Source organism: Myotis lucifugus, unplaced genomic scaffold (genome assembly GCF_000147115.1).
Source record: "Myotis lucifugus unplaced genomic scaffold, Myoluc2.0 scaffold_37, whole genome shotgun sequence".
NCBI lineage: Eukaryota > Metazoa > Chordata > Mammalia > Chiroptera > Vespertilionidae > Myotis > Myotis lucifugus.
In genome coordinates this window covers 6,658,814-6,686,140 of record NW_005871085.1, presented here as the reverse complement: position 1 = coordinate 6,686,140, position 27,327 = coordinate 6,658,814, and the positions used below count along the sequence as shown (strand labels likewise).

Here is a 27,327-nt window from a genome sequence, read left to right as displayed (position 1 = left end):
GAGACTCTCAGAGAGAGTCCATTACTTGCTTTTCCAGCTATTAGAGGCCTCCTGCATTCCTTTTCTTGGGGCCCCTTCTTCCATCTTCAAAGCCAGAGGTATAACACCTTCCAGTCTCTCTCTTTCTGACCATCTTGTCTTTCTTTCATAAGGACCCTTGTGATTACCTTGAGCTCACATGAATAATCCAGGATAATCTTCCATCTCAAAACCTTAATTTACTCACAGTTGCAAAGTCCCTTTTGCCACGCAAGGTAACATATTCACAGGTTCTGGTGATTAAGATGTTAGTTCACACAAACACTCCATCCATGCTTTTGTTCCGGCCCTCCGGTCCAGTTTAAGAACCCATTGTGGCCCTCGAGTCAAAAAGTTTGCCCACCCCTGCTCCAACTCCAGTTCCCTCTCCTGAGAGCCCCCCGATGCTAACTGCCTCAAACAGGTACTATCTGTGTCTTAGGCTCACACTATCTGCTGAGAATGCCTGTCACCTTGTTAGGTAACCACAAGAGCTCATCACAGCAGCTGGGGTCCAGAGAGAGATACGACTTTACTGGTGGCTCACCATGAGGTCTCCTAACATATCCCAGTGCTTCTCCTGCCACCTTCAGAAAGGTGAAATCTTGCCACCTGGGTCTCTCAACAGAGGGGCCCAATGGGGAGCACAGGAGAGGCTGGAAGCTGAATAGGGACTCGGAGGCTCTGACAGGTCCCTACGGCTCCAGGAATATGGAGACAGTTCCTGAGTACAACATCCCATACTCAGCTCTTATGATAATCAGAATTGATTTTTCTAGGCAGCAAGTTTCCTGGTGTGGCTGCAGAGACATGTTGACACTTTCATCTCTCCAGAGTCTGTAGGAGCCAGCTGCTGAAGGAGGTTTAATCTGATCTCTGAAATCACAACAGAAACTATGGGAAGTCAAATCAGAATTGTAGGCCTCTGTAATTTGCAAATACATTAACCAGTAATCCTCATTGGCTATTCAAGGGGCCTCCACTCTTTGGGCACACGAACCCCTGCCTCTACCCAAATTGTTGTGGGAGAAAAGGAAATAACCTATAAGCAGTTTTGCAGATTTCTTAATTCAATAAACATGTGTCATGTAACTATTATATGCCAGGCACTGTCATAAGAGGACAAATAAATAGCTACAATACAATATCCTATATAATAAAAGGCGAATATGCAAATCAACTGAATGGCAGAATGACCAGATGCTATGATACACACTGACCACCGGGGCAGATGATCAATGCAGGAGTTGCCCCCTGGTGGTCAGTGTGCGCCCACAGGGGGAGCGCCACTCAGCCAGAAGCCGGGCTCACAGATGGTGAGTGCAGTGGCAGTGGTGGGAGCTTCTCCTGCCTCCACAGCAGCACTAACGATGTCTGACTGATGGCTTAGGCCCATGGGGAGTGGGCCTAAGCTGTCAGTTGGACATCCCCCAAGGGCTCCCGGACTGCGAGAGGCTGCAGGCCAGGCTGAGGGATACCCCCCCCCCCCGAGTGCACAAATTTCGTGCACTGGGCCTCTAGTTAATGACATAATAAAGGGATGAAGAAAGTGCTGTGGGACACAGCGGAAGGAGCTGCTACCTCCGCCTGACAGAGTAATTTTGGGCTTCATAAAGGAGGGGACATTTGAGCTGGGTCTTAGCAGATACGTAAGAGTTTTTCAGGTTAATGTTGGGGAAGATCTTTACAAGCAGGAAAAAAAAAGGCATTTGAAAACGCATGATTGCTTTCAAGGACCCCTTTTGTGCCTGACTGTGGTAGGCAGTGCAGGAGGGATTGGTCAGACTCAGGGGCACTGAAAGTAGCAAAAGAGATAAACATGTGCACAAATACAGATGATACCATGGGCATGAATGATGCCTTGGAGAGGTACAGAAAGTTTTAAGAACACTTAGGAGATTTACCCTCTTACAAATTTTTAAGTGCACAACAATACAGTATTATTACCTTTAGATACTATATTGTGCAGCAGATCTCTAGAACTTATAACCACTGTTTTATTCTCTGCTTCTATGAGTTTGACTATTTTAGATACCTCATATAAATAAAAACATTGCCTCTCTGTTTTTGGCTTATTTCACTTAGCATAATACCCTCCAGGTTCACCTATATCTTTGCAAATGGTAGAATTTTCTTCTTTTAAAAAAATGTTTTTATTGATTTTCGAGAGAGAGGAAAAGAGAGGGAGGGAGAGATAAAAACATCAATAATGAAAGGGAATCATGGATTGGCTATCTCCTACACATCCCCTATTGGGGATCAAGCCCACAACCTGAGTATCTGCCCTGACCGAGAATCGAACCATGACCTCCGGTTCATGGGTCGATGCTCAACCACTGAGCCATATTGGCTGGGCAAATTTTCTTCTTTTTAAAGGCTGAATAATATTCCATTGTATGTACATATCACATTTTCTTTATCCACTCATCTATCAATGGACGTTTGTATTGTTTCCATATCTTGGCTATTGTGAATAATGCTACCATGAACATGGGATGGTAGATATCTCTTTGGGATCTGATTTCAATTCTTTTGGGTACACACCCATAAGTGGGATTGCTGGATCATAAGGTAGTTCTCTCTAAGGACTTAAACAGACATTTCTCCAAAAAAGGCATATAATGGCCAGCAGGTACAGTAGCCCCCCCTTATCTGCAAGAGATAGGTTCCAAGATCTCCAGTGGATGCCTTATAGTACTGAATCCTATATACACTACGTTTTTTCCTATATACATACCTTTGATAGAGTGTAATATATAAACTAGGCACACTAAGAAATTAACAATAGCCCTAACCGGTTTGACTCAGTGGATAGAGTGTCGGCCTGCAGGCTGAAAGGTTCCAGTTTCGATTCCGGTCAAGGGCATGTACCTTGGTTGTGGGCACATCCCCAGTAGGAGGTGTGCAGGAGGCAGCTGATCGATGTTTTTCTCTCATCGATGCTTCTAACTCTCTCTCTCCCTTCCTCTCTGTAAAAAATCAATAAAATATATTTTTTTAAAAAAGAAATTAACAATAATAGCTAATAATAATATAGAATAATTATAACAATATGCTATAATAAGAATATGTGAATGTGGTCCCTCTCTCTCTCTGATAACCAAGAGGCCTACCAAATGACTAATGGGCGGACAGTGTATACAGCGTGTGTATGCTGGACAAAGGGATGATTCATGTCCTGCATGGGAAGGAGAGGGATAGCACAAGATTTCATCACGCTGTTCAGAATGGCATGCAATTTAAAACTTATGAATTGTTTATTTCTGGACTTTTCCATTTAATATTTTCAGACCACAGTTGGTCATGGGTAACTGAAACTGGAAAGTGAAACTGTGGATAAGAGGGACTACTGTATATATGAAAAATACTCAGCACCACTGGTCAAGAAAATGCAAATAAAACCCACAAGATATCACCTCATACATATTAGAATGGTTATTATTTAAAAATACACACCAAAAGATAATAAATATTGGCAAAGATGTGGAGAAATTGGTGGTCTTGTACATTGTTGGTGGGAATGTAAAGTGGTGCAGCCATTATAAAAAACTGTATAGAGTTTCTTCAAAAAACATTTTTTTAAGGATTGTTTTAAAAATATGTTTTTATTGACTTCTAGAGAGAGAAGAAGGGAGAGGGAGAGAGAGAAACACTGATTGGCTACCTCCCACATGCACCCAGACTGAGGACCAAACTGCAACCTGGGCATGTGCCCTGAACGGGAATCAAACTAGCAACTTTTCGGTGCACAGGACAATGCTAAACCAACTGAGCCACACTGGCCAGGGTTCTCAAAAATATTTTTAAAGGCTTTGGGTTTTCCTCAGAATGAGATGGGAGGGTTTTGAGCAGTGGAATTTCATGATTTGACTTACATTTTTAAAGTAAACCTTATTTTTAGATAATTTTAGATTTATTTAAAATTTGTAGTGATTGTGCAGAATTCCCATATATCCTTCACCCAGTTTCCCTAATGTTAACATCTTACATAACCATGGTGTATTTGTCAAAACTAAGAAATTAAAATTGGTACGTTATTATTATCTAAACTATAGACCTAATTCAGATTTCAGTAGTTTTTCAACTAATGTCCTTTTACAGTTCCAGAACCCAATCTGTGTTGTACTTAATAATGTATTTTAAAAGTTCAGGTGTAATTCATATATCATAACATTCACCATTTAAAAGTATTCAGTTCAGTGATTTTTAGAATTCACAAAATTGTGCAACCATCACTACTAATTCCAGAACATTTTAGTGACTTACACTTTAATATTTAATAGGATCGCTTGAGGCAGGATTATGCCTGTTTCAGGAATAAATTATAGACAGGCACAGGGCAGAAGCAGGGGAGATCAGTTAGGATTCGTAACGATCCAGGCAGGGAATGATGGAGGCTTGAAGTAGGGAGGGACTAGTGGTGGTAGTGAAAGTGGTCAGATTCTGTGTATATGTTGGAAATATTGCTGGAAGGATTTGCTGATTAATTGGATGTGGGGAGAGAAGGAAGGGGGAGGAGTATCAAGAATGATGCTGAGGGTTTGGACTGAGTGACTGGGAGGCTGAAAATGCCTCTAACAGAGATAGGGAAGATACTATAGGGTGAGCAGGGTTTGGGGAGACAATTGGGGGCTGAGTTTTGGTTATGTTAAGTTTGAGATGCCTATGAGATAAACAGGTAGAGCAATAGTATAGGCCAGTGGTCGGCAAACTCATTAGTCAACAGAGCCAAATATCAACAGTACAACGATTGAAATTTCTTTTGAGAGCCAATTTTTTTAAACTTAAACTATATAGGTAGGTACATTGTTATTAACTTAATTAGGGTACTCCTATGCTGGCCTTTGCTAAAAACGTCCTCAATCTGATTGAGGTACGTTTGCTGAGGTCGACCCTTTCCAACTCTCCCATCCACACTCGTCTTGTATACTTGTTTCGTCTATCTTTTGTCACCCGCTCGCAATTTGCGGACTCGACTAGCACTAACCACTGCACATGAGACTGCTGACTGACTGGCTCACTTAACTCGTCAAGAATCGCACGCACCTCCCCAGCGCGCTGCGTCTCCCGTCGCCCAACCGACCGACACCCCCCACTTCTTCTAATGCCACTTCTTCAAAATAGACTCGCCCAGGCTGAAAACCGACTTCTGCGCATGGGCCACGAAGTTTCAACTGCACTGTACGGGCATGCCGGCACGTGGTATTTTGTGGAGGAGCCACGCTCAAGGGGCCAAAGAGCCGCATGTGGCTCGCGAGCCGCGGTTTGCCGACCACTGGTATAGGCTGTTGGGTAAATGAGTCTGCAGTTCAGGGCCCTGGCTGTCGATATAAATGAGGGAGTCATCAGCACATAGGTGGCACTTAAAACCATGAAGTCAAATAAGATCAACAGGAGAGGGAGTGAAGCTAGAAGAAATAGAACTAGGGCCGAGCCCAACGACATTCCAACACTAAGATGTTGGGAAGATGAAGAAGAATCAGCATAAGAGACTGAAAAAGAGCAACTGAAAAGGCAAAGTGTGGTGTCTTTGCAGTCAAATAGAGATCGAGTTTTACAGAGGAAGGAGAGATCAACTGTGTCAAATGCTACTGCTAGGTCATGAGTATGAGGACTGAGAATTGACCATTGAATTTAGCAACTTGAAGTTTATTGGTAACCAGTTTGGTTGGAGTAATGAGGATGAAAGCCTCATAGGAGTGGGAGAAGGGAATGGACGACACCAACTATACATGGCACTTTCAATAATAATAAAAATGAAAGAATTTTTGCTCTTAGGAAGAGGAGACAAATGGGTGGTAGCTGAAAGTGAAGGGGGAAGTGAGTCAGAAGAGGTTTTTGTGTTTTGTTTTTAAAGACGGGAGAAGTAGCAGTTTGTGTGCTGGTGGAACCATCTACTAGAGGTCAACAAACCAAGCAACTGACAAAGCAACAAAAAAACACAAAACTGATGCTGTAGGACAGCGGTCGGCAAACGGCGGCTCACGAGCCACATGAGGCTCTTTGGCCCCTTGAGTGTGGCTCTTCCACAAAATACCACGTGCCGGCACGCCCGTACAGTGCGGTTGAAACTTCGTGGCCCATGTGCAGAAGTCGGTTTTCGGCCTGGGCGAGTCTATTTTGAAGAAGTGGCATTAGAAGAAGTGGGGGTGTCGGTCGGTCGGTCGGGCGACGGGAGACGCGGCGCGGGGGAGGTTCGCGCGCGATTCGTGACGAGTAGAATGAGCCAGTCAGTCAGCAGTCTCATTGTGCAGTGGTTAGTGCTAGTCGCGTCCGCAAATTGCGCGCGGGTGACAAAAGATAGACGAAACAAGTATACAAGACGAGTGTGGATGGGAGAGTTGGAAGGGGTCGACCTCAGCAAACGTACCTCAATCAGACTGAGGACGTTTTTAGCAAAGGCCAGCTTAGGAGTACCCTAATTAAGTTAATAACAATGTACCTACCTATATAGCTTAAGTTTAAAAAATTTGGCTCTCAAAAGAAATTTCAATCGTTGTACTGTTGATATTTGGCTCTGTTGACTAATGAGTTTGCCGACCACTGGTATAGGAGAAAGAGGAGAATTGCTGGGACAATATCCTTGAGTTGGTGAGAGGGGATGGGATCACAAGCAGAGGGTGAAGCCTTGCTATGAGCACAGACTGTGCTTCCACATCAACAGGGGAGAGAGCAGGGGGTGTGGGCACAGGTGCAGCTAAGGGCTGCATGTGCCGGCAGGAGTTCTCTTGGATGCAATTTTCTGATGAAGTAGGAAGCAAGGTCATCAGCCGAGGGGGATGATAGGGGGTGAATTGAGAGGCGAATGTCACCTAGGAAGGTGGGAGGATGAATAGAAGAGGGAAATGTAATCTGATTGCTGATTAAGGTTCCACTTGAAATTCGTGATCATAAATTTAGATTCATGAATTCATGAATCTGAAGCAAGGTTGTATGTTTTTCTCTAACCCTGTTTTGCTCTGTGGATACAGTCACAGAATAGGCAGAGGGCTGGCTTTAGAGAGTGTTGTTTTGCTGAGTGAGTGTGACAAAGCAAAGGAGAGGCAAGGGAGTCGGGGTGCGTGCAGGGAAGCCACTGTCTTAACTGACCACAGAATTCAAGCCGGGCAGAGAGAGAGAGGTGAGGACGCGTGGGGGAAGGACAGTGAAAAGATGGCAGGGGTCCAAGACCATGAAGCTGGGAGTTTAGGAGTGAACAGGAAAGAACACAGTGAACTCAGAGTGGGATGCTTGGAATTACTAATGATAATGAAAGGGTGGGAGATAGGATTATGAGAGTGAGCGGCTGAATTAGGGTTAGAGATCCACGTCACTGGAGGAGAGGAGTTCGAGGAAATGAGAGTCCAAGATGTTGGAAGGCTCATCTGCGTGGATTTCATTTTAGTTTTTAAATGAGTTTGTTTTTAAATATATATGAATTTTTATTGATTTCAGAGAAGAAGGAAGAGAGATAGATAGAAACATTAAGGATGAGCGAGAATCACTGATCGGTTGCCTCCTGCACACCCCCCACCAGGGATTGAGCCCGCTACCCTGGGCATGTGCCCTGACCAGGAACCGAACCGTGACCTCCTGGTTCATAGGTTGATGCTCAACCACTGAGCCATGCTGGCTGGGCTCGTCTGTGTGGATTTTAAATAAACAAGAATTATGGAGAGAGGAACAGGTGCTGCTCACGGGTCAGTAGAGGGATATGTGGGCGGCATAATCTCATGATGTGAGATTCAAAGCTGGAGGTGTTTTGTTTTTTGAAGGAGGGAAGCAGAATGATTTGGAAGCAGGGTTCAGAAGCAACATGTACCCCACCTCCTGGCCCAGTGACTCAAAGGTGGTGAGAGAGGACGCAGCTATAGCTTTGGGGCTTTAGGGGATGCTGTGTCCTCAGGGAGAGCTAGGGTTCACTTGCAGCAGGGAAGTGAAGAAAACATCCAGAAGAGAGGTTGAGGAAAAAGAGATTTTTCTGATGACCGACTGTGAATTTCAGAAGGCCAGGGAAAGCTTTCCGGAGGGAGGGGAGGCCATGGGGTTAGAAGAAATGACGTACAGAGCTGTGTGGGAACCAGAGTCCAGGGAGCACAGATGGTCTGGGAGTCGTGGGCTTCTTGCCATGACTGACATGAATGGAGGGATAAAAGGTGCAACAAAACGCAGACAGATGGCCCCAGGACAGAGAGTGGCTGTGTAGGGGGCATGGAAGGAGGGGTGAGGGCCTTTCATCTTCTTGATCCCTATCCCTGCTTTTAGGGGCCCAGAGCCTGGTGGGGGTGCCATTCTTTCTCTGAATGCCTGGTGTCCCTCTTACCTTCACATATCAATAATTATTGTGGCAACTACCATTTATCCAAAATGTCCTGACCTGTCAAATGGGACTGATAATACCTCCCACAGGGCTGGTGTGAGCTGACAGTGGCACTGGCTAAGACCAGCACTGTGCTCAGTGCTTTTATCAACTCACTCCATCCTTACAACAACCCTGTGAGCTAGGTGCTGTTATAATTCCTATTTTACAGACAGGTAAACTGAGGTCAGGAGAAGTTAGGTAGCTTCCCCAGGTTCACTCAAATAGCAAGAGGCAGAGTGCAGATTTGAACTGAAATTAATCTGACTTCGAAACTCATGTGTGCCCCGTGCCCTGTACCTCCCCCCTCCTTGTTATGTCAGTAAGGACTTGAGTGCTTAGAAAGCACTCAGTATGTTGAGAGTTATAATTTCCTGGGCAGCAACTCTGCTGTGGAGGTGCTTTATATGCTTTGTCTGGGTAATCATCACAACTATTCTGCACAGAAAAGGTGAGGAAACTAAAGGAACTTGGCCCAATCTTACCAAGACTAGTAAATAGCACAGCTGGGATTCATAATGAGGGCTGTCTGCCTCCAGAGCTGGTGTTCTTTTCATACCCAACTGCCTTTCAGACTGCCCTGTCCTACGCCAGGGACCTCACCGGTGGCTTAGAGTCCGTGTCACAGCTGAAATTTAGAGCCTCGAAGCAAACACTCCCAGAAAGGAATGGATTATCTGTTGCAAACTGTCTTCTGCTTGCTTTCCGGCACCCTCCCTCTCTACCAGCCCTCTTCTGTCCACCCCACGACAACTTCACCAGTGATTCTAACGGGCATCCAAAGTTGTCCGACACTAGCACTGTATGTAGGTATATAACTGAGTGACTTGGCACTTACTGTGCTCATCTGTAAGGAGCTGCCGCACGTTCCGGCACCGTGTGAGAGGAGGTGTGGAAGCTTGAGTAGTCCAGCTGTGGTACAAGTAGGATGAACACATGGCACCAGCAGTGTGACAAGTCACGATGTTTTGAACCTCAGTTTCCTGTAACGTATTAGGTGCTCAATAAATTTGCTTTAAGTTACACAGTGAGTGGTGGTGCTGGATAAGTTCACGAGTGCTCTGTTGTGCCGTACTGTTGGACTGCTCTTGGTTACAACCACTTTTAGGATTATGAGCTGTGGGGTTTAGAAGGTATAGAAATTAGATGTGACTCATGGCCCTTTTACCCCCATGTTCAGTGGGTGGAGAGAGTAGAAGTGCTCTGCCCCTGAAGATGCCCAGTTGCCTTCAAAGGGGGGAGATTCTGCTAGCTTACTTGGATCCTGTCTGGTGTGTTGTTAAGGGCAGGGGTGGGAGTAGAGGAGGACATTCAATGAGGATTTATAACTCCTTCCTTCTGCAAATTTCCCCTCCCCCTACACCATTGCCCCACACCTTCGGTTGCCAGGTTACAGCTGGAAACTCATCCTCTCTGTACTCCTGTGCTTCTCACCTTCCTCTGTGAAGTCTGTCGACTTTGTGCTAATGACCGCAGAGGCTCCGTGCTCAGGTCCAGAGGTGGGGGAGGAAAGGGGAGATAGATGCGAGGTCAAATCCAAGGGAATGCCTATGCCCCCTGTTCTGAGCACCCCAACCGCAAACCCCGGCTCAAAACTGACGTCCTCCTTTATTCCTCTGAGCTCTTGTTCATAAGAGCTATCAATTCTCTCTCCCAAGTTTTTCTTGAATGCATTTCCTCGTCTGTCCTGTTCCATAAACATGTGTCCAGGGCCAACGGGGAGCCTGGCTCTCTCTTCTGCCCCTTTTCTACCTCAAATTCCTATGATCTCCCCCTTAGACTGGAGCAGCAGCCCAACTGGATGTCCCTCCTTCTGCTCTCTTGATGCTGTTACTCTGTTGCTTAAAATCCAGAGAGGGCTCATCCTCGATACCCAATAAATTCCTTTTGCCGGGCTCTCTAGGCCCTTTCTTACCTTCCCAGACCCGTCTTCAGTCACTCACCCTTCAAGCAGTCTGTGCTCCATCCACGTGTTCTCCAAACCCCAATCTAAACACAGGATGCACTAAAAACAAACAACAAAACTTTATTTTTAGAACAGTTTTAGATTTCTAGAAAAATTACAAAGATGGTACAGAGTTCCCTTTTATACCATACCCGGATTCCCCTATGATTATCATTTTACATTTATGTGGTACATTTGTTCTAATTAACCAACATTGACACATAATTATTATCCAAAGTCCATAGTCCATTCGAATTTCCTTAGTTTTTAGCCTAATATCCCTTTTCTGTCCTAGGATCTCACCCAGGTTACCATGTTACATTTCATGGTCATGGCTCCTTAGGCTCCTCTTGGCTGTGAGAGTTAGGGTGCCCTTTTTGGCTTCTTGCTTTCCCTACTCCCTAGGGATTAATCTCTCCTCACCATTTTCCACCAGCAAACTTCCATTTGACTTTAAACACTCAGTTCAAGTATAACCTCCTCTGGGAATCCTTTGCTGACCCACCTCTCCCTCAGCCTGGGTTACGGACCGCTCCTTGGCTTCCCACCCTTACCAGCCGTGTTGCAAGTACAGTGGGGCCTTGACTTACGAGTTTAATTCGTTCCGAGACTGAGCTCGTTGAGCTCGTTAACTCAAATTACTCTATCAACTCAATGCAAAAAATTAGCCGAGAGACAGCTGGTATCTCAAAAAACTCGTTAGTCAGGACACTCGTAAGTCAAGGCCCCACTGTATCTGGAACTTGTCTGTCTCTCTCCCAGACTTCAAGCTCCCTGAGGAGCTTGATTCATGTCTGCAGTTGCATGGCCCAGCACAGGGCCTGGCAGAGGTAAGCATTCAGTAGAGGTTGACAAAAAGAAAGTGAGTGCTCAGGCTGTGGCTTTGTACCTCTTAAAGTCAAGGCCAGTTATTCTTCCTCTCCCAGGCCCAGATCAAGTTTTGCCTCCCTCAGGAACCTCCTCTGACCAATTCTGCCCCTCAGTGCTGGGAGGTCTGAGGCTCCTTGGGGGTTAGCCTCTCTGTAGAGCGGGCAGGCTGCTTTCCTCTCAGCCAGGTGGACGCCAGTCTGGTCAGGTCATCTGATGCATTCGTGATCTCATTTGACCCTGAAAGGAGTTCTTGTAATCCTCATTATACACATGAGAACACTGAGGACCATATAGGTAAAGTGTTTATACCAGAGGTCACACAGCTGGTAAATGGGTTGAGACTTGAACCCAGGCTTTTGTGACTCACTCTCAAGCCTGGGCTCTTCCCACTGAACCACACTGTTTCTGCATGTAAAACAGGAGACCTAACACTGAACAGCAATTAAGAGCCAACCCATTACATCCTAGCCTCCTCCACAGGGATTGTTTGAAACAGGGGCTCCAGGCTGAGTCCTTCAGTTTCCTCAGGTAGGAGTGGGGAAAGAGATATGGGAAGTAAGAGAGAAGAGAAAGTGAACAGAGAAAATCAGAGGTGATTCTAAGGTTGGACATTGTAAGCAGAGAAAATGCTCTCTCAAAATAGGGTCCTCCCCCACTGGCGTGTTGCTGTGTCAACTGATTGAGCCCAAAGGCTGGCCTGGAAATTTACCACCAGCTGAGGCATAATTAGCCCTTTAATTTCCTTCCAGAGGAAGTTTGCTCAGCAGTTACCAGCCTTGCTTTCGTGGGCTCCTCCCTCCTTGCACTTTTCCTACACCTCCAGCTTCTCCGGGAATCTGAGGCTTGTCCTGGGTGTGGCATGGGGGCAGAAGGCACACAATTCTATCTTATGGAGGGCAACCTGTAAAACGAATGAGCATGGCTAATGGTTATACAGAGCTTCACAGCTGTCCAAGCGCTGCCACAACACTTATCTCATTGTATCCTCCCAACAACACCCAGAAAAGGAAATTATTATCAACTCCATTTTGCAGCTAATGAATCAGCTCAGAAAGTCAGATGCCAGGTCACATGCCAGGAAGTGGCAGAGCTGGAATTTGAACTTAAATTTGCTTGCCCCTCAACAGCACCCACTTATTAAATGCGTATGCTGCTTAATTAAATGACACATAAGTGCGGAAGGAACACTGAAATTAAGGGGAATGATAGGAATGAGGATTTAAAGAGGTTTCTTGGAGGAAGTAATCCTAACTCTTGAAATGGGAACAGAAGTGGATGCTAAGGTATAGAATTTTTTTTTTAAATTGTCTTATTCCCAAAGGGATTTAAAGTGGCAAATATTAAACAGAAGGAGAGACTTCTTTTTTTTTTTTTTCTAATGTGGTTCTAACTCTAACCTGATTTTTTTTTTCTCCTTGTGTGCTGCTCCACATTACTTTCCAGCAGTTCAGTCACTCCTAGGAAAGAAACAAAAAACTGGAAGAGTTTATAGGCTGGTGGGGGAGACAAACAGCTTGGCAATTCATCCAGTTTTTCATTAGAAAGGGGGTAGAATGGGGTTAGGAAGGCTGTGAGGTCAGACTGTCTAGTACAGATCATTACCAGCTATATGACTTTAGGCAAATATTTAACCTCAGTAACTTCATCTGTAAAATGGGTAAGATAATGGAACCTCTCTCAGGAAGTTGTTAAGAATTAGCACAGTGCTAGCCACACTCTCTGTCTCAACAAATGGGGAGCCAGTCACTACTTCTGTCTGTGGATATTGGGGAAAATGCGAATCATAGAGGAGGAAGCATTTGAGCTCAGTTCTGAGTGGTAAGTAGTAACTGGTTCATCAGTAGAGGGGTCAGGCTATTCCATGCAGAGGGAACGGCATGAGCAAAGCGCAGAGGTTTTGCAGAACACAATGCTTGGGACCTGGAGAATAGCCCAGGGTGGTAAGGATTTGGGGAGAAAGAATAAGCTAAAGGCAGTGAAACTGTTAGGTTAGAAAACTCTAGCATCCTGAAAAGCAGTATAGCACTGGAGTCAAACTCCTAGCTCCAACATCTGCTAACCCGAGCAGGTACTTAACTTCTCTGTGCCTCAGTTTCTTTGTCCTACACACCTCAAAGAGCTGGTTGTGAGGATTGATGAAGTAACGCAATTCATGTTAGCAATTATTATTATTACTATTTATCCTAACTCCTTAGAGCTACAAGAGGCTGTAAAAATCATCTAGTTTAATATCCCTATTTTAACATGAAAAACTCAAGGCCCAGAGTGGGGGGTATTCATAAGCGTTCCCTGCCCCCCCCTCCCCCCCCAGCAAGTTAGTGGTAGAATGAAATCATACACAGGCCTCCTGGCCCACCCTATGTCACATGGCTCCCTTACTATTGTCAGGCTGCCTTTAACAGGTTCCCTTCCCTCTCTGACAGGTTCCCCTCCCTCTCAGATGAATGTCTCCCCTTCCTTGTAAATAAACTTCAAGGCACTTGCTTTGTGGAGCTGAATGTTTATCCTATTTTTAGACAGATGGCACCTGTATGCAAATGATCCTCAGGGAATTTGTTTGCTATGGTGACTCAGGCCAACTCCCAAAAGAAAGCAGCTGTGAGACCAAAGAATCAGCAGAGCCCAGGGTGGGATGGAGTTTCTGGGCTATTTTTCCAGAAGTCCTGGGAATTCCCCTCTAATCTCTTACCTGCCCTGTATATGTTAACTCCTGTGTCTATTTGGGAATGAGTTCATAAGTAGGTCCCTGGGCCAGGCTCAAAGCTGAGGTTTTGGGCTTTGGAATGTTATGTGAGAAGGTGCTATGGAACCCAGGCTCAAGTCTGGGGGAAATGTTTTTTTACTATCAGGAAAATGGAAGTAATGTGGGGGGTTGGAGGGAGGAAGACAACTTTATCAGACAACCCAGTGGTTCTGCCCTGCAGAGCTGGAGAGAACTGGGACTCATGAGATGACAAAAAAGGTGGGGAGAGCAAGGCCTTAAACACTTCTCCCAAAGTTCAACTTCCCTAACCCTTGGCATAAGCAGCAGTGACCCCCATCCTCAATGGCCTCACCATTTAACACACATTTACTGAATGGCCTCCAGGCAATGAGCCCTGTGTGGGACACCATTAAACCCCTCCCGTGGCTCTCTGCTCTCTGTAGGACACTGTCCAAGCACCTGGTCTGGCATTCAAGACCCCCATGATCTAGCTCCAGCCTTATTCCTACCTACTTCCTCCTTCTCCTAGTATTTTAAGAGACAATGGGTTGGCAACTTTGATGCTAAATTTGTTTCAGAAATCTAAAACACTATCAATTATAACATACATCCTTATTTCAGAGATGCTAAAATATAAACAATTGAACATCTTAGAATCCATAACGTGTTGTATTTTACACTCCAGTAAAAATAGAACTGCTTGTGCTCTTCCCAGGTGCTGTGCTGTTTTGAGCCTTACTAATTTTTTTCTTTTTAGCTGTTTATTATGGAAAATTTCCAACATTGCCTCGAGAAGGGAAACTAAATAGATTATGCACCCCATCAACCATCCACAACAATTATCAACTTATGGCTTGTGCTCCATGTTTTTTGAATAGTCCCTTCTCTCTGTGCTATTAATAATAATAGCAATTGCAGTTCTTACTATGGCTTTAGTTTTTCTTAATTATAAAAGTAATATATGCTCAATTAAAAAATACTTCGACATTAAAGCCAAGCATAAAGAAGAAAACATTATTGACTTGATTGGTTTCTTTCCACTGTCTTTTCTGAATTTTTGACATAGTTTAGGTCATACTGTACATTCAGTTTTATATCCTGCTTTTTTAATGTAACATTATAAATATAGCTAACATTGTAAGAAAATCTTTATGAATATGCTTTAAATGACTTCACTATATTTTATAGGGAGGATGCACCATATTCATTCATTAATATTTGCTGCAATGACCATGTGTTGGGCACTCTAACCGGTGGCATAAGAAAGAGGCACAATCTCTAGCCTCTCAAAGCTTAGTTGTTCTCCATTGTTGGAACTTTGAACTATTTCTCAATTTGGGGCTGTTGTGAATCATGTTGCAGTGATCAGTGATCATCCTTGTGTGTAAAACATTTCCTAGTTTTAAGGTTCTTTTCTTTAGACAGATTTTCAGTAGTGAAATTTATATTTTACTCTCCCTTTGCCAGCTTCAAATATATCTAATTCAGGAGGTAAAAGATGGTATCTTATCATTTCAAATTGTATTTCTCTTATTACTTATTGAACAATCATGTATATATTTATCAACCTTGTTTTCTGCGAACTATCTGATAAGGGTCCTATTAGTATCACCAGCAATTTCTTAATACAAGACCTGACTCTCATTTCCTTTTACTTGCTGTGACCCGGGGGTGTATTAAATATAATCTTGTTCCAAGCTTCTCTTTTTCCTCCTGGCCCTCTCCCACCTTACTTCTTCCCCCACCTCTCCCTGTCTTCTTGAAGGGGAGTTGGGTGAGTCACCTAAAGAATACAGCAGGTGGTAAATTAAATTAATTCCCCAGAGAGACTTCTCAGAATGCTCAATTGGAGGCAAAAAGAGTGAAGAGGAAATAGGTTGGCAACTCTGATGCTAAATTTGTCCATGCCAAAGCAATGGAGTGTTATGAGTGATGGTTCACTCTGCAGGTATCTTTAAAATACTTGGTAGATCCTGTGCTGAGTACTGATGAGGGCTTATTAGCTGGAGAAGGTACAAATGAAATACGTTATAATTAATTAGAGGCCCGGTGCATGAGGGTGGGTGTCCCTCAGCCTGGCCTGCACCCTCTCCAATCTGGGACCCCTTGGGGGATGTGTGACTGCCGGCAATTCGGGCCTAAACTGGCAGTTGGACATCCCTCTCACAATCCAGGACTGCTGGCTCCTAACCGCTCGCCTGCCTGCCTACCTGCCTGCCTGCCTGATTTCCCCAACTGCTTCTGCCTGCCAGCCTGATCGCTCCCTAACCGCTCCCCTGCTGGCCTGATTGACACCTAACTGCTCCTCTGCCAGCCCAATCGCCCCCAACTGCACTCCACTGCCGGCCTGATTGCCCCCAACTGCCCTCCTCTGCAGGCCTGATGGCCCCAACTGCCCTCCTCTGCAGGCCTGGTCACCCCTAAATGCCCTCTCCTGCAGGCCTAGTCACATCCAGCTGCCCTCCCCCACAGGCCTGGTTACACCCAGCTGCCCTCCCCTGCTGACCTGGTCACCTCCAACTGCCCCCCCTGCTGGCCTGGTCGCCCCACACAGCCTACTTGTTCAGTCGTTTGGTCATCCCTCACTAAGCCCCATGCCGGCCTGGTTGCCCCAAGCAGCCTGTTTGGTCATTACTGTTACTGTGATGGCATCCCAGACAATTTGCATATTCCTCTATTATTAGTATAAATAGTCAATTATGTACATGTCAGAGGCACGCAGACTCAGTGGAGATGTCAAGCAGACCTTTGGAAATTTCCATCTGAAATTTGGACGTGAGGGACTCATGGGGGGGCGGGGGATAAGGAGCCTGTGTGAGAGACAAGCAGGAGCAGGGGAAGATGAAGGGAAAGAACTGATGAAATTAGGTTTCACAGAAGTTGAAGAAAAGAGAGGTCTTCAGGAGAGGAGTGTGTGTTTGGGGATGTCATCTTTGTTGTTTGGAGCATACGTTATCTATCCTTCTCTCATTCATTCATTACTCTGTTCATTCAATATTTTTAAAATACCTGCCAGGTGCCAGGAATTGCTCTAGGCATTGCTGATGGTTCAGAAATCAAAGTCATAGTACCTAACCCACTATCTAGATGAGGAAACATAGATTAGAGTGGAAACAAATCCCTGATCTAGGTGCCATGGACCATTCACTCAAAAAATAGATATTGAACACCTAAGATATGCCAAATACCTTGAGGAGCAATGAAAGGAAGCCCCATGACCTTTAGTTTATATACCTGTAGTAAAATGTAGTGCCTATGTCTTAGTGGAAATCCATTGTCATATCTGTGAGAAGTTTTGAATTTTGAGTTTTTGAGCATTTTGTATGAGAGACCAATGCCAAAAATAAGAATCCAGGGTACTCATCTTTCTGGCATTGGTTTCCCTTCTGTAAAATGAGGGAGTTGACTCTATATATACCCATTATAGGATTCATCACATGTGAGACAACTTTCTGACGGACTAAGAATTCTGAGGGCAGGGATCACATGGGTCTTTTTCACTGGCAGAGTATAGGCTTAGGAAATGCTTGTGGAATTGATTACTCTCACAAGGGCCTCCTAGCTCTAAATTTCTGGGCTCCATTGTTGCTAAAATAAAGGCCCAAGTACATTTTGTGGAAGCCTGGAAGGAATGATGATGAATTTTAGTGCTTGATTCTAAAGAACTTCCCAGAATAGGTGTCCTTTGACTTGGACTTCAAGAGTTAGAGAGGGTTACAGTGGGCAGGGAGTGCTTTATAATCCCCACTCCTGGATTCCAGTGAACTCTTTCCTGCCCCCTGCCCTCCAGGATCTACCAGTCACTAGCTATGTGCCCTTGAACTCCAATTTTCTCACCTGTAAATCAGTAGTGACAATAATACATGGTATGCTGGGAAGAACACTGATTATGGAGTCAGAATATTTGGATTGGAATTTCAGCCCCGCTGGAAAGTAAGTAGCCATGTGACCTTGGGGAAGTCACTTTACCTCTCTGGTCTGTTTTCCTACCTGCAGAATAAGCTGTCAGACTTCATGAGCTCTAAGATGATTGGTTTCTTCTAGCTGTAAAAAGTCTTCATTACAGGGTCATTGTTAGGATCCAGTGAGATGATGCAACAAAAGTGCTTGTGAACTGTAGGGAGCTCTATAGTGTGGACTATACTATGGAGGATAGATGGGTATAGCACCAAGCCACCTCCAAGGGATCATGCTCTCCATTCCTCAGTCCTTGGCTTCTCCCTGGCTCCACTGAATCTCCCTGAAAAGCTCTCTCCCTCTAGTTTCCTCCCATTCCCTTGCGACATAATGGACTCTTCTCCCAGCTGCTGCAAAATACAAAGGGCTTGGAGCTTGGCAGCTGTGGATGGGGGTGTGGGGAGAACTAGCCTAGAAGCTCTCATTACCTGCCTCCCTAGTGCTCATCATTCTGGCCTGGAGGAAGATATGTGAATTGAAGAGGGGGAGAGAGGAGTCTGGCTGGGGAATCCTATATAATAAAACCCCAATATGCAAATTGACCAAATGGCAGAACGACCGGTCGCTATGATGTGCACTGACCACCAGGGGGCAGATGCTCAATGTAGGAGCTGCCCCCTGGTGGTCAGTGTGCTCCCACAGGAGGAGCGCCATGAGTGCAGCAGCGGTGGTGGGAGCCTCTCCTGCCTCCATGGCAGTGCTAAGGACCCCTTAGGGGTCCCGGACTGTGAGAGGGTACAGGACAGCTGAGGGACTCCCCCTCCACCCCCCACCCCCCAGTGCATGAATGTTGTGCACCGGGCCTCTAGTCAGATATACACTGAGTGGCCAGATTATTATGACCACCTGATGTTTGTAGGCAAATTAGCTATAATTTTTCGCGAAGTTGCTAGAGGACCAGAATGTTATAAATAGGGAAGCAGGTTGTTTACAACAGTAGAAGTGATTTTTTTTCTGAAGATATGGGTAAACAACACGAATTAACAGCATTTGAACGTGGGATGATTGTTGGCGCTCAGAGCCATTGAGCAAGTATCAGCAAAACAGCCGAAGGCCTGTTCGAACACCTTTGCTGTCTGCAGTTACCAAGATAAAATGTCTCCAATTCGCACAGGAACACAAAGATTGGACAGTCGAGCATTGGAAAAAAGTCATGTGGTCCGATGAATCACGTTTCCAGTTGCATCATGCAGATGGCAGAGTGAGAATTCGGCAGAAACAGCATGAAAGCATGCACCCCACATGCATGAGTACAACCCTTCAAGCTGGTGGGGGCAGTGTTATGGTTTGGGGCATGTTTTCCTGGCATGATTTGGGCCCTTTAATTCGTGTGGAACAACGTCTGAATAGCACAACATACCTAAGTATCGTTGCTGATCAAGTTCATCCTAACATGTTGATGGCGTATCCCAATGGAGGTGGCTTCTTCCAACAAGACAATGCGGCATGCCACGGTGCTTGTATTGTGCAGGAGTGGTTTCAAGAACATGAGGGAGACTTTACCTTGCTTAGATGACCCCCACAATCACCAGATCTCAATCCAATTGAGCATTTGTGGGACGAAGTTAAAAGAGCCATCAGGCAGCTGGTTCCACAACCATCAAATCTCACAGAACTGGACAGTGCTATTCATCAGGCATGGTGTCAGATTCCTCGCATCACCTTTCAACATCTCATGGAGTCAATGCCAAGAAGAATCGCCGCAGTATTGAAGGCAAAAGGTGGCCCAACGAAGTACTGATGGGGTGGTCATAATAATCTGGCCACTCAGTGTATAACAGGGCAAGATCCAGGGATAGAGGCCCCAGAGATAACCTCTTACTAGATGTGTGACCTCCCAAGTCTGTCACTGCACTGGGCTTCCCCCTATTGTCTATCAGATGGAAAGGAACTAGAAAGAGGACGGAGTTTATATGATCTCACAGACACTTTCCCAACCAATCCTGAGGTTCTAAGTGAGTTTTCCCTACTCAGTACATTGTCAGTCCTTGGGTTTCATTCACCAGCATTCTTATTAAGTGTCTACCACAGGGGTGGGCAAACTTTTTGACTCGAGGGCCACAATGGGTTCTTAAACTGGACCGGAGGGCCGGAACAAAAGCATGGATGGAGTGTTTGTGTGAACTAATATAAATTCAAAGTAAACAACATTACATAAAAGGGTACGGTCTTTTTTTTTTAGTTTTATTCATTTCAAACGGGCCGGATCCGGCCCGCGGGCCGTAGTTTGCCCACGGCTGGTCTACCATGTACACGGTGCTATAGTTGAGGGCCTGGGATTTAGCTAAACATAAGATTGGGCTTTAAGATGCTCATAATCTGAAAGAAGAGACAGATAAGTAAGCCAGTGACTGTAATAAATGTGATGTGTGTAGTGATATAATGGCAAACCATAAAAGGGCAGAGAAGGAAGTTACTTTGTGGTGGAAAAGGAGGTCAGAGAAAGCTTCAGAGAGGATGTAACTTTTAAATAGGTTGTGAATTATAAAAGAGAAGGAGATTCCAGTCAAAGTTCCACGTATCAGCATAAGGCCCAGGGGTGTGAAGAATCATTGTGTTTGGGAAACCACAAGTAGTTAGGCAAAGCTGGAGCTCAGTGGAAGAGTAAGAGGGAAGAAACCCTGAGAGGCTTCCACCCCATTGTGTGGGCTGTGGGAAGCCAGGGAAGGGATTTGGACTTAGAGGAAGATGGTGAGATTTGAATTTTAGTGTGCTCTATCAAAAATGTTTCGGACACCCCATAAATCCATCCTTTCAACGGTGTTTATTGGAAACCTCCCCCCCATCCTATGTGTCAGTGCTGTGCCAGACACAATAGTAAGCAAAACCAGACATCCTGTTCTTGTGGCACTTGCAGTTTGGCAGGGGAGACAGACCTTAATCAAATAATTACACAAATAAACAGAAAATTACAGTGGGGATGAGTGCTACAAAGGAGAAGCACATGGTGCCAGGAGAGCGTGTACTTGGAACATTTGACTTTGCCAGGGTGGTGAGAACAGCTTCTTTACTGAGCTGAGCTCCAATGTTGTCTTCAAAGGCACTATGAAGGCTCTCTGGAATGGGCCTTGTGTCTTCAGAATCCCCACCCAAAGAATCAAGCAGGTAGTGTGTCCCAGTCATCCTTTGATCTTCAGGACTTAGCCAACCCTTCCACAGAATCAGCACCCAGTGAAGATTTGAAAGAAGGAAAATCCCATTAGGCACTTCAGGTATTTAAAGGTGGCGGTACTGTTCCCCAGAGAACTAAACACCTTCCTTCCTTCAGTTACCATTTCAAGTTCTCGTCCCTATTGTGGTCATTCTGTTCATTGTCAAGATCCCCATGACAGGTGATGTAAGACATCAGAGATGTAGCCTTGTGCAAAGAGCACTGGCTTCTTGGAGCCAGAAGCCCCTTTTCATCATTCACTTTCTTCAGGCCTCAGTTGCCTCTTCTGTGGAATGAGGATATTGGTCCTTCTCTCACGGGAATTCTCTTGGAATTAACTGAGATAGTAAGAAAAACTTTGTAAACACTAAGTTCCTAAACAAACATAGGATTTAAATATTTGGAAGGCTGCCACATGAGTGAAAAATTCCATTTATTCTTTGTGTCTCCAAAGAACAAAATTAAGTCAATGGATAGAAATGACCACATGCAGATTTCAGCTCACCAGAAGGAAGAAATGTTCTAATAATCAGAACTATCCATCAGTGGAATGGCTGCCTTTCAAGGGTAACACTCAATACAAGTATGCCATGGAAGGAATTCCTATTTTGAGTGAGAGGGTGGATTGAATAACTTTTAAGGTTTCCTTTTTACTTTAGAATTCAACAATCTAATAGTCAGGACAAGTGAAGGAGCTGAGAGAGTAGCATGAACAGAAATATGGAGCAGTATGGCATGTGTGGGTGACCATGAGGAAATTCCAGAAAGAAATGAATGGACTGTTTGGATTGATGATGCAATGGAAGATAGAGAAGATAACTAATACAACCTGTGTGCCAGACACATGTGGTTCCATTTAAGCTTTGTGGGTGATTTCCAGCCTTACCCTCCAGTGGAGGGGAGATTGTTGGCCCCAGGCAATTTACTTAATCTGTGATTTTCAATTAATTTGTATATAAAATGGGGGCTCGCCCTGGCTGGGTGGCTCAGTTGGTTAGAGCAGTGGTCGGCAAACTGTGGCTCGCAAGCCACATGCGGCTCTTTGCCCCCTTGAGTGTGGCCACGAAATTTCAATCCTGCTGTACGTGCGTGCCCGCACGTGGTATTTTGTGGAAGAGCCACACTCAAGGGGCCGCAGTTTGCCGACCACTGGGTTAGAGCATTGTCCATATACCAAAAGATTGTGGGTTTGATTCCCGATCAGGGCACATACCTAGGTTTTTTGTGTGTTTAATCTGTAGTTGGCATACATACGGAAGGCAACCAATCGATGTTTCTCTCTCACATCAATGCCTCTCTCTCCCTCTCTCTCTCTCTCTCTCTCTTTCTCTCTCTCTCTCTTCTCCTTCCAATAAACATATCCTCGGGTGAAGATTTAAAAAGTTAAATAAAATAAGTGCCTGGCATATAATAATGCTCAACTAGCAGTTTTATAGTTGTATTTTGTTACTACAAATAAATGAGATCCCCTATGTAAAACACGTATCAAAGAGCCTGGCACATAATAGGTGTTCAGTTGATGTTAGCTCCCTTCCCTCTGCCGTATTGATGGGGTTGCTGGAGGCCAGAGCAGTGGCTTGCTCACCCTGGTGTCCTCTCTCTGGCTTATGCTCTGCCCATATGAAGAGCTCAATGAATGTCTGTTTCTTAGAAGTAAATTGATTGCTCTTGATGACATGGTCTCTTTCCTCAAGTAGCCAGTGAGTCATGCCACTTTCTCCTTCCTGTCTCCTCTCTGGTTCTATTTCTGACTCTCACCAGTGGAAAGGGAATCAATGTTCATCAAAAATGATTTTTAAAAATAAAAGAGAGGGAGGGTGATTTAGGGGCTATTCTCTGGGCTACTTTTCTTTGAACACAGGGCTGTGAGGCAGGATTGCTGTTGTTTCCCATCTTGTTTATCTTTTAGTAAAATAACAGTAACAACAATGTCAACAGTAATAGCAGCAGCTACTATGAGCTTTAGTGAGAGTCTACTGTGTGCCTGGCACTCTGTCAGGCTCTACCAATACGTTAGCTCTCATCCTTACACAACCACTTCAAGGTTGGTCTTATTATCACCACTTTACCGATGAGGAAATTAAGGCTTAGAAAAATTCAATAATAATGAAAATAATAAATTCCCATGTTTGAATTCCTATTATGAGCTAGATACTTAAAAAAGCATCTTATTTCATTGAAACACTCTACAAAGTAGGTATTATTATGTCCAGTCCAGATGTGAGGAAGCTGAGCATTAGAGAGATGAAAAAACCAAGCTGTCCAAAATCACATAGGTGGTGAATGGCAGAGTGGGAGTTAGGCCAAGACCTGCTCAACTCTTACACTCATCATTCCCTTTCTGTCTGGCCATTTTCTATGCTTTGAGGGAAACTTTGTGTGAGACTCTAGCTGCAACAGCTTTCGGCAGGTTCAATGGGATGGAAGTGACATATGGTATGAGTCTCATCCACGCCAGCGGGGCAGACCCTGGGGACCTGCTCCTGAGGCTGACTCTGGAAGTACCAAAATAATAACTGATGCCCATCAGGTACTTACTATGTACTAGGAACTGTCCCAGGCATTTTAGATATAATAACTTTCTTAATCTCCACAATAACTTTATGAAGTAAGGTATTGCTATTATTCCCATTTTTATAGAAAAAGAAATTAAGGCCCCCAAAAGGTAAATTTCCCAAGGAGGGGATTACATAAGAACATGAATACCTGGAGATCGTGATCACTGGAAGCTATTTATATATATATATAAAAATTGATTTCTGAAAGGAAGGGAGAGGGAGAGAGATAAAAACATCAATGATGAGAGAGAATCACTGATTGGCTGCCTCCTGCATGCCCAATACTTGGGACTGAGCCTGCAACCTGGGCATGTCCCCTGACCAGGAATCAAACGGTGACCTCCTGGTTCATGGGTCGATGCTCAAACACTGAGCCATGACAGCCGAACTGGAAGCCATTTTAGAGACTGCCTCCCATAATCACAGTTGGTAAGTGGTAAAACACGGATTCACTCCTAGAAGTCTAACTCCAGAAACCATGCTCTTAACATCAAAACTATATGGGCTTTTTGTTTAACAGTGGTGGTTGAATCCCTACTGTGTGCCCCGCTCTGTGCCAGGCACTAGGACTACAGAGATGAAACTGATTCCATGTCCAAGCCCATTTAGTATGCCAGGATTTTCAACTAATGGGGCATCAGTTGGTGACAGGACTCTTCTGTCAAAGAGCTGGGACACAGGGCCAGGCTCCAGGCAGAGATGGGGGACTAGAAACTCTCACAGAGAAACAGTATAATGCAGGTATAATGCAGAGAAACAGTATAATGCAGAAGAGTTAAGACCTGGTGGCAGTGCGGTTGCTCAGAAATCCTGCCTGGGCCACTAGATCACCAGTCTGGATGGAAGAGTGGCTTAATTCTAAACCCTAGAAGACAAGATTTAGGGTCTGACCCTGCCGATCTGTGGGAGGAGTCTCATCTGTAGGTTCGCTGAGGAGCTCAGGAAGCAGAGGCAAGGGCATGGGAGAGCTGGATCAAATACGGCTGCACTGTTTCATAGGTCCACACACAGAGCTTTTATGTAAATATGGCAAACAGTGAATATTTCTCTGAGCCCTGCCAGAAACATCACTGTTATCTTTGATTTCTCATCTCTTCATATCTAATTTTCATATCCAATCTGTCACCATGCCCTGTAATTCACCTCTTAAGTACCTCCTTTTTAAAAAATTATTGAGTTTTAGAAAGAAAGAGGGAGGGAGAGAGACATCAATTTATTGTTCCACTTATTTATGCATTCATTGGTTGATTCTTGTATGTGCCTGACCAGGGATTGAACCCACAACCTTGGTGTATTGGGACAACACTCTAACCAACCGAGCCACCTACCTGGCCAGGGCCTTCTTAAATATCTCTTGAATCTGGTTCTACTCCATCCCATTGCTACCACTCTAGTTCAAATCCTGATCAGGTCTCACCTGAACTGCTGCAAAGATCTTCTAACCAGCCTTTCTGCTTCCCCGGTCTTCTCCCTCCACTCCATTCTCCACATCACAGTCAGAGTGGCCTTTCTAAAATTTAGATCTAATCATGTTAATCCCATGCCTCAAAAGGTGACGTCCAAACCCCATAGCACACCATTCAAAGCTCTTTCTAGCTTCATCACTTACCCGTTTCGTATTGCCCACCGTTCCTGAAGTTCTTTTAGAGTACTCACTGACAAGAACTTTCTTCTGCCAGAAGCATGAAACAGACTGTAGAATCTCAGGGAAGGCGGGGGCGGCTGGGTGGGTGGGAAGAGATCAACCAGAGAACTTGTATGTATATATGCATAACTCATGGACACAGTCAATAGAGGGGCGAAGGCCTGGGGTTGGGGGGTGGGGGCAGGCTAGAAGGAGTCAATGGGAGAAAAAAGGGGACATATGTAATTCTTTCAACAATAAAGATTTTTAAAAAACACCTCTCCTTCACTTCTCTGCTTGGAAAATTCTTTAGAAAAGTCCCTGTTGTCCTCCTTCTATTGACAAATAAGCATCTCCAGGCAATGCTTCTGGGCTCAGTACAGATTCACCTGTGGGAGTCATTATGCTGTCTATCACATTTCCAGTTCTCCTCCTGGGCATATTATAGGATTGCACTTTCTTGGCTGCTGGCATGTGACTTGCTTCGGCCAGTGAAATGGGAAAAGTGGAAGTTTTCAAAGCCAACACGTGAGTCATGTACTTACTTTCCCTCTGGTAGCTGCTCTGTCAGTCTTTATCCTTGAATAAGGATGACAAAAAGCAGTGCACCCAGCCAAACCTGAGTGGATATGTAACAACAGTGAAAAAGAAAAGCTTGTTGTTTAAGCTGCTGAGGTTTGTGCGTGCTTGTTACTGAGTAACCCAATCTGACTTAACTGATACACTATCTCTGTGTTGACAAGCCTTCCATAACTACTGTCTTCCATAGTGGCTGCCCCAGTCTGCATTCCCACCAGCAGTGCACGAGTGTTCCTTTTTCTCCGCATCCTCTCCAGCACTTGTCGTTTGTTGATTTGTTGATGATAGCCATTCTGACAGGTGTGAGATGGTACCGCATTGTCGTTTTGATTTGCATCTCTTGGATGATTAGTGACTTTGAGCATGTTTTCATATGTCTCTTGGCCTTCCTTATGTCCTCTTTCAAAAAGTATCTATTTAGGTCTTTTGCCCATTTTTTGATTGGATTGTTTATCTTCCTTTTGTTAAGTTGTATGAGTTCCCTGTAAATGTTGTAGATTAAACCCTTATCGGAGATAACATTGGCAAATATGTTCTCCCACTCAGTGGGCTTTCTTGTTGTTTTGTTGATGGTCTCTTTTGCTGTGCAGAAGCTTTTTATTTTGATGTAGTCCCATTTGTTTATTTTCTCCTTAGTTTCCATTGTCCTAGGAGCTGTATCGGTAAAGATTTTCCTATGACATATGTCTAGTATTTTGCCGCCTATGGCTAACACCTTTTTAAAAAATCCTCACCTGAGGATATTTCTTCCATTGCTTTTCAGAGAGTAGAAGGCAAGAGAGTGAAAGGGAGGGAAGGAGAGAGAGAGAGAGACATCGATGTGAAAAAGACACATCAACTAATTGCCCCCCACATGTACCCCGACTCGAGGGTGGGGAGCAAACTGCAACCCTGGCATATGCCCTTGACCAGGAAATGAACTCATGACCCCTCTGTGTGCAAGCTGACATTCTAACCAGTTAGCAACACTGGCCAGGGTGGTTAAAACCTTGTACAATAAATATTAATTTACATTTCTTCTATGAATTGTTCATTCCCCTTGCCCATTTTTCTGTTGGGATTGTAATTATATTCTTATTAATTTCTACGAGGATTTAAATATCATTTTATTCTAATCAGCAAATATAATACAAGACACATAATAGGTGCTCTTATTAGTTAATTGTTCTGGGGGCCTTTTAGGAACAAAAGCAAACTTTCTAGGAGGCTGACTCTTTCTTTTCCCACCTAGGACACAGCGGGGCAGGAGCGGTACCGGACCATTACCACAGCCTATTACCGTGGGGCCATGGGCTTCATTCTGATGTATGATATCACCAATGAGGAGTCTTTCAATGCTGTGCAAGATTGGTATGAGATTCATTCATTCATTCATTCATTCATTCATTCATCAACCTGTTCAAGAAAACCTAAAGTGTGGTTTAGGCCTTGTGCTATGGGCTAGAGAAATCTGGGTGAATTAGATTGGCTCCTGTCCTCAAGGAATTCACAGATGAGATCAGTAAACAGGCAATGAAAAGAACATGTGACAGGTTGAAGAGAGTCGCCGGAGCTGTGGGAACCCAGTGGAGGGCTCTGACCCA

The 27,327-nt window shown here is 44.6% G+C and overlaps 1 protein-coding gene across 1 annotated transcript in view; it reads left to right on the top strand.

Moving 5' to 3' along the window:
- The window catches only part of RAB3B (RAB3B, member RAS oncogene family), a 60,196-nt gene that overhangs the window by 16,148 nt on the left and 16,721 nt on the right, over positions 1-27,327 (top strand). Inside the window, 1 exon segment of the mRNA XM_023752822.1 lies at positions 26,976-27,094. Within this exon segment, the coding sequence (XP_023608590.1) occupies positions 26,976-27,094 (119 nt within the window).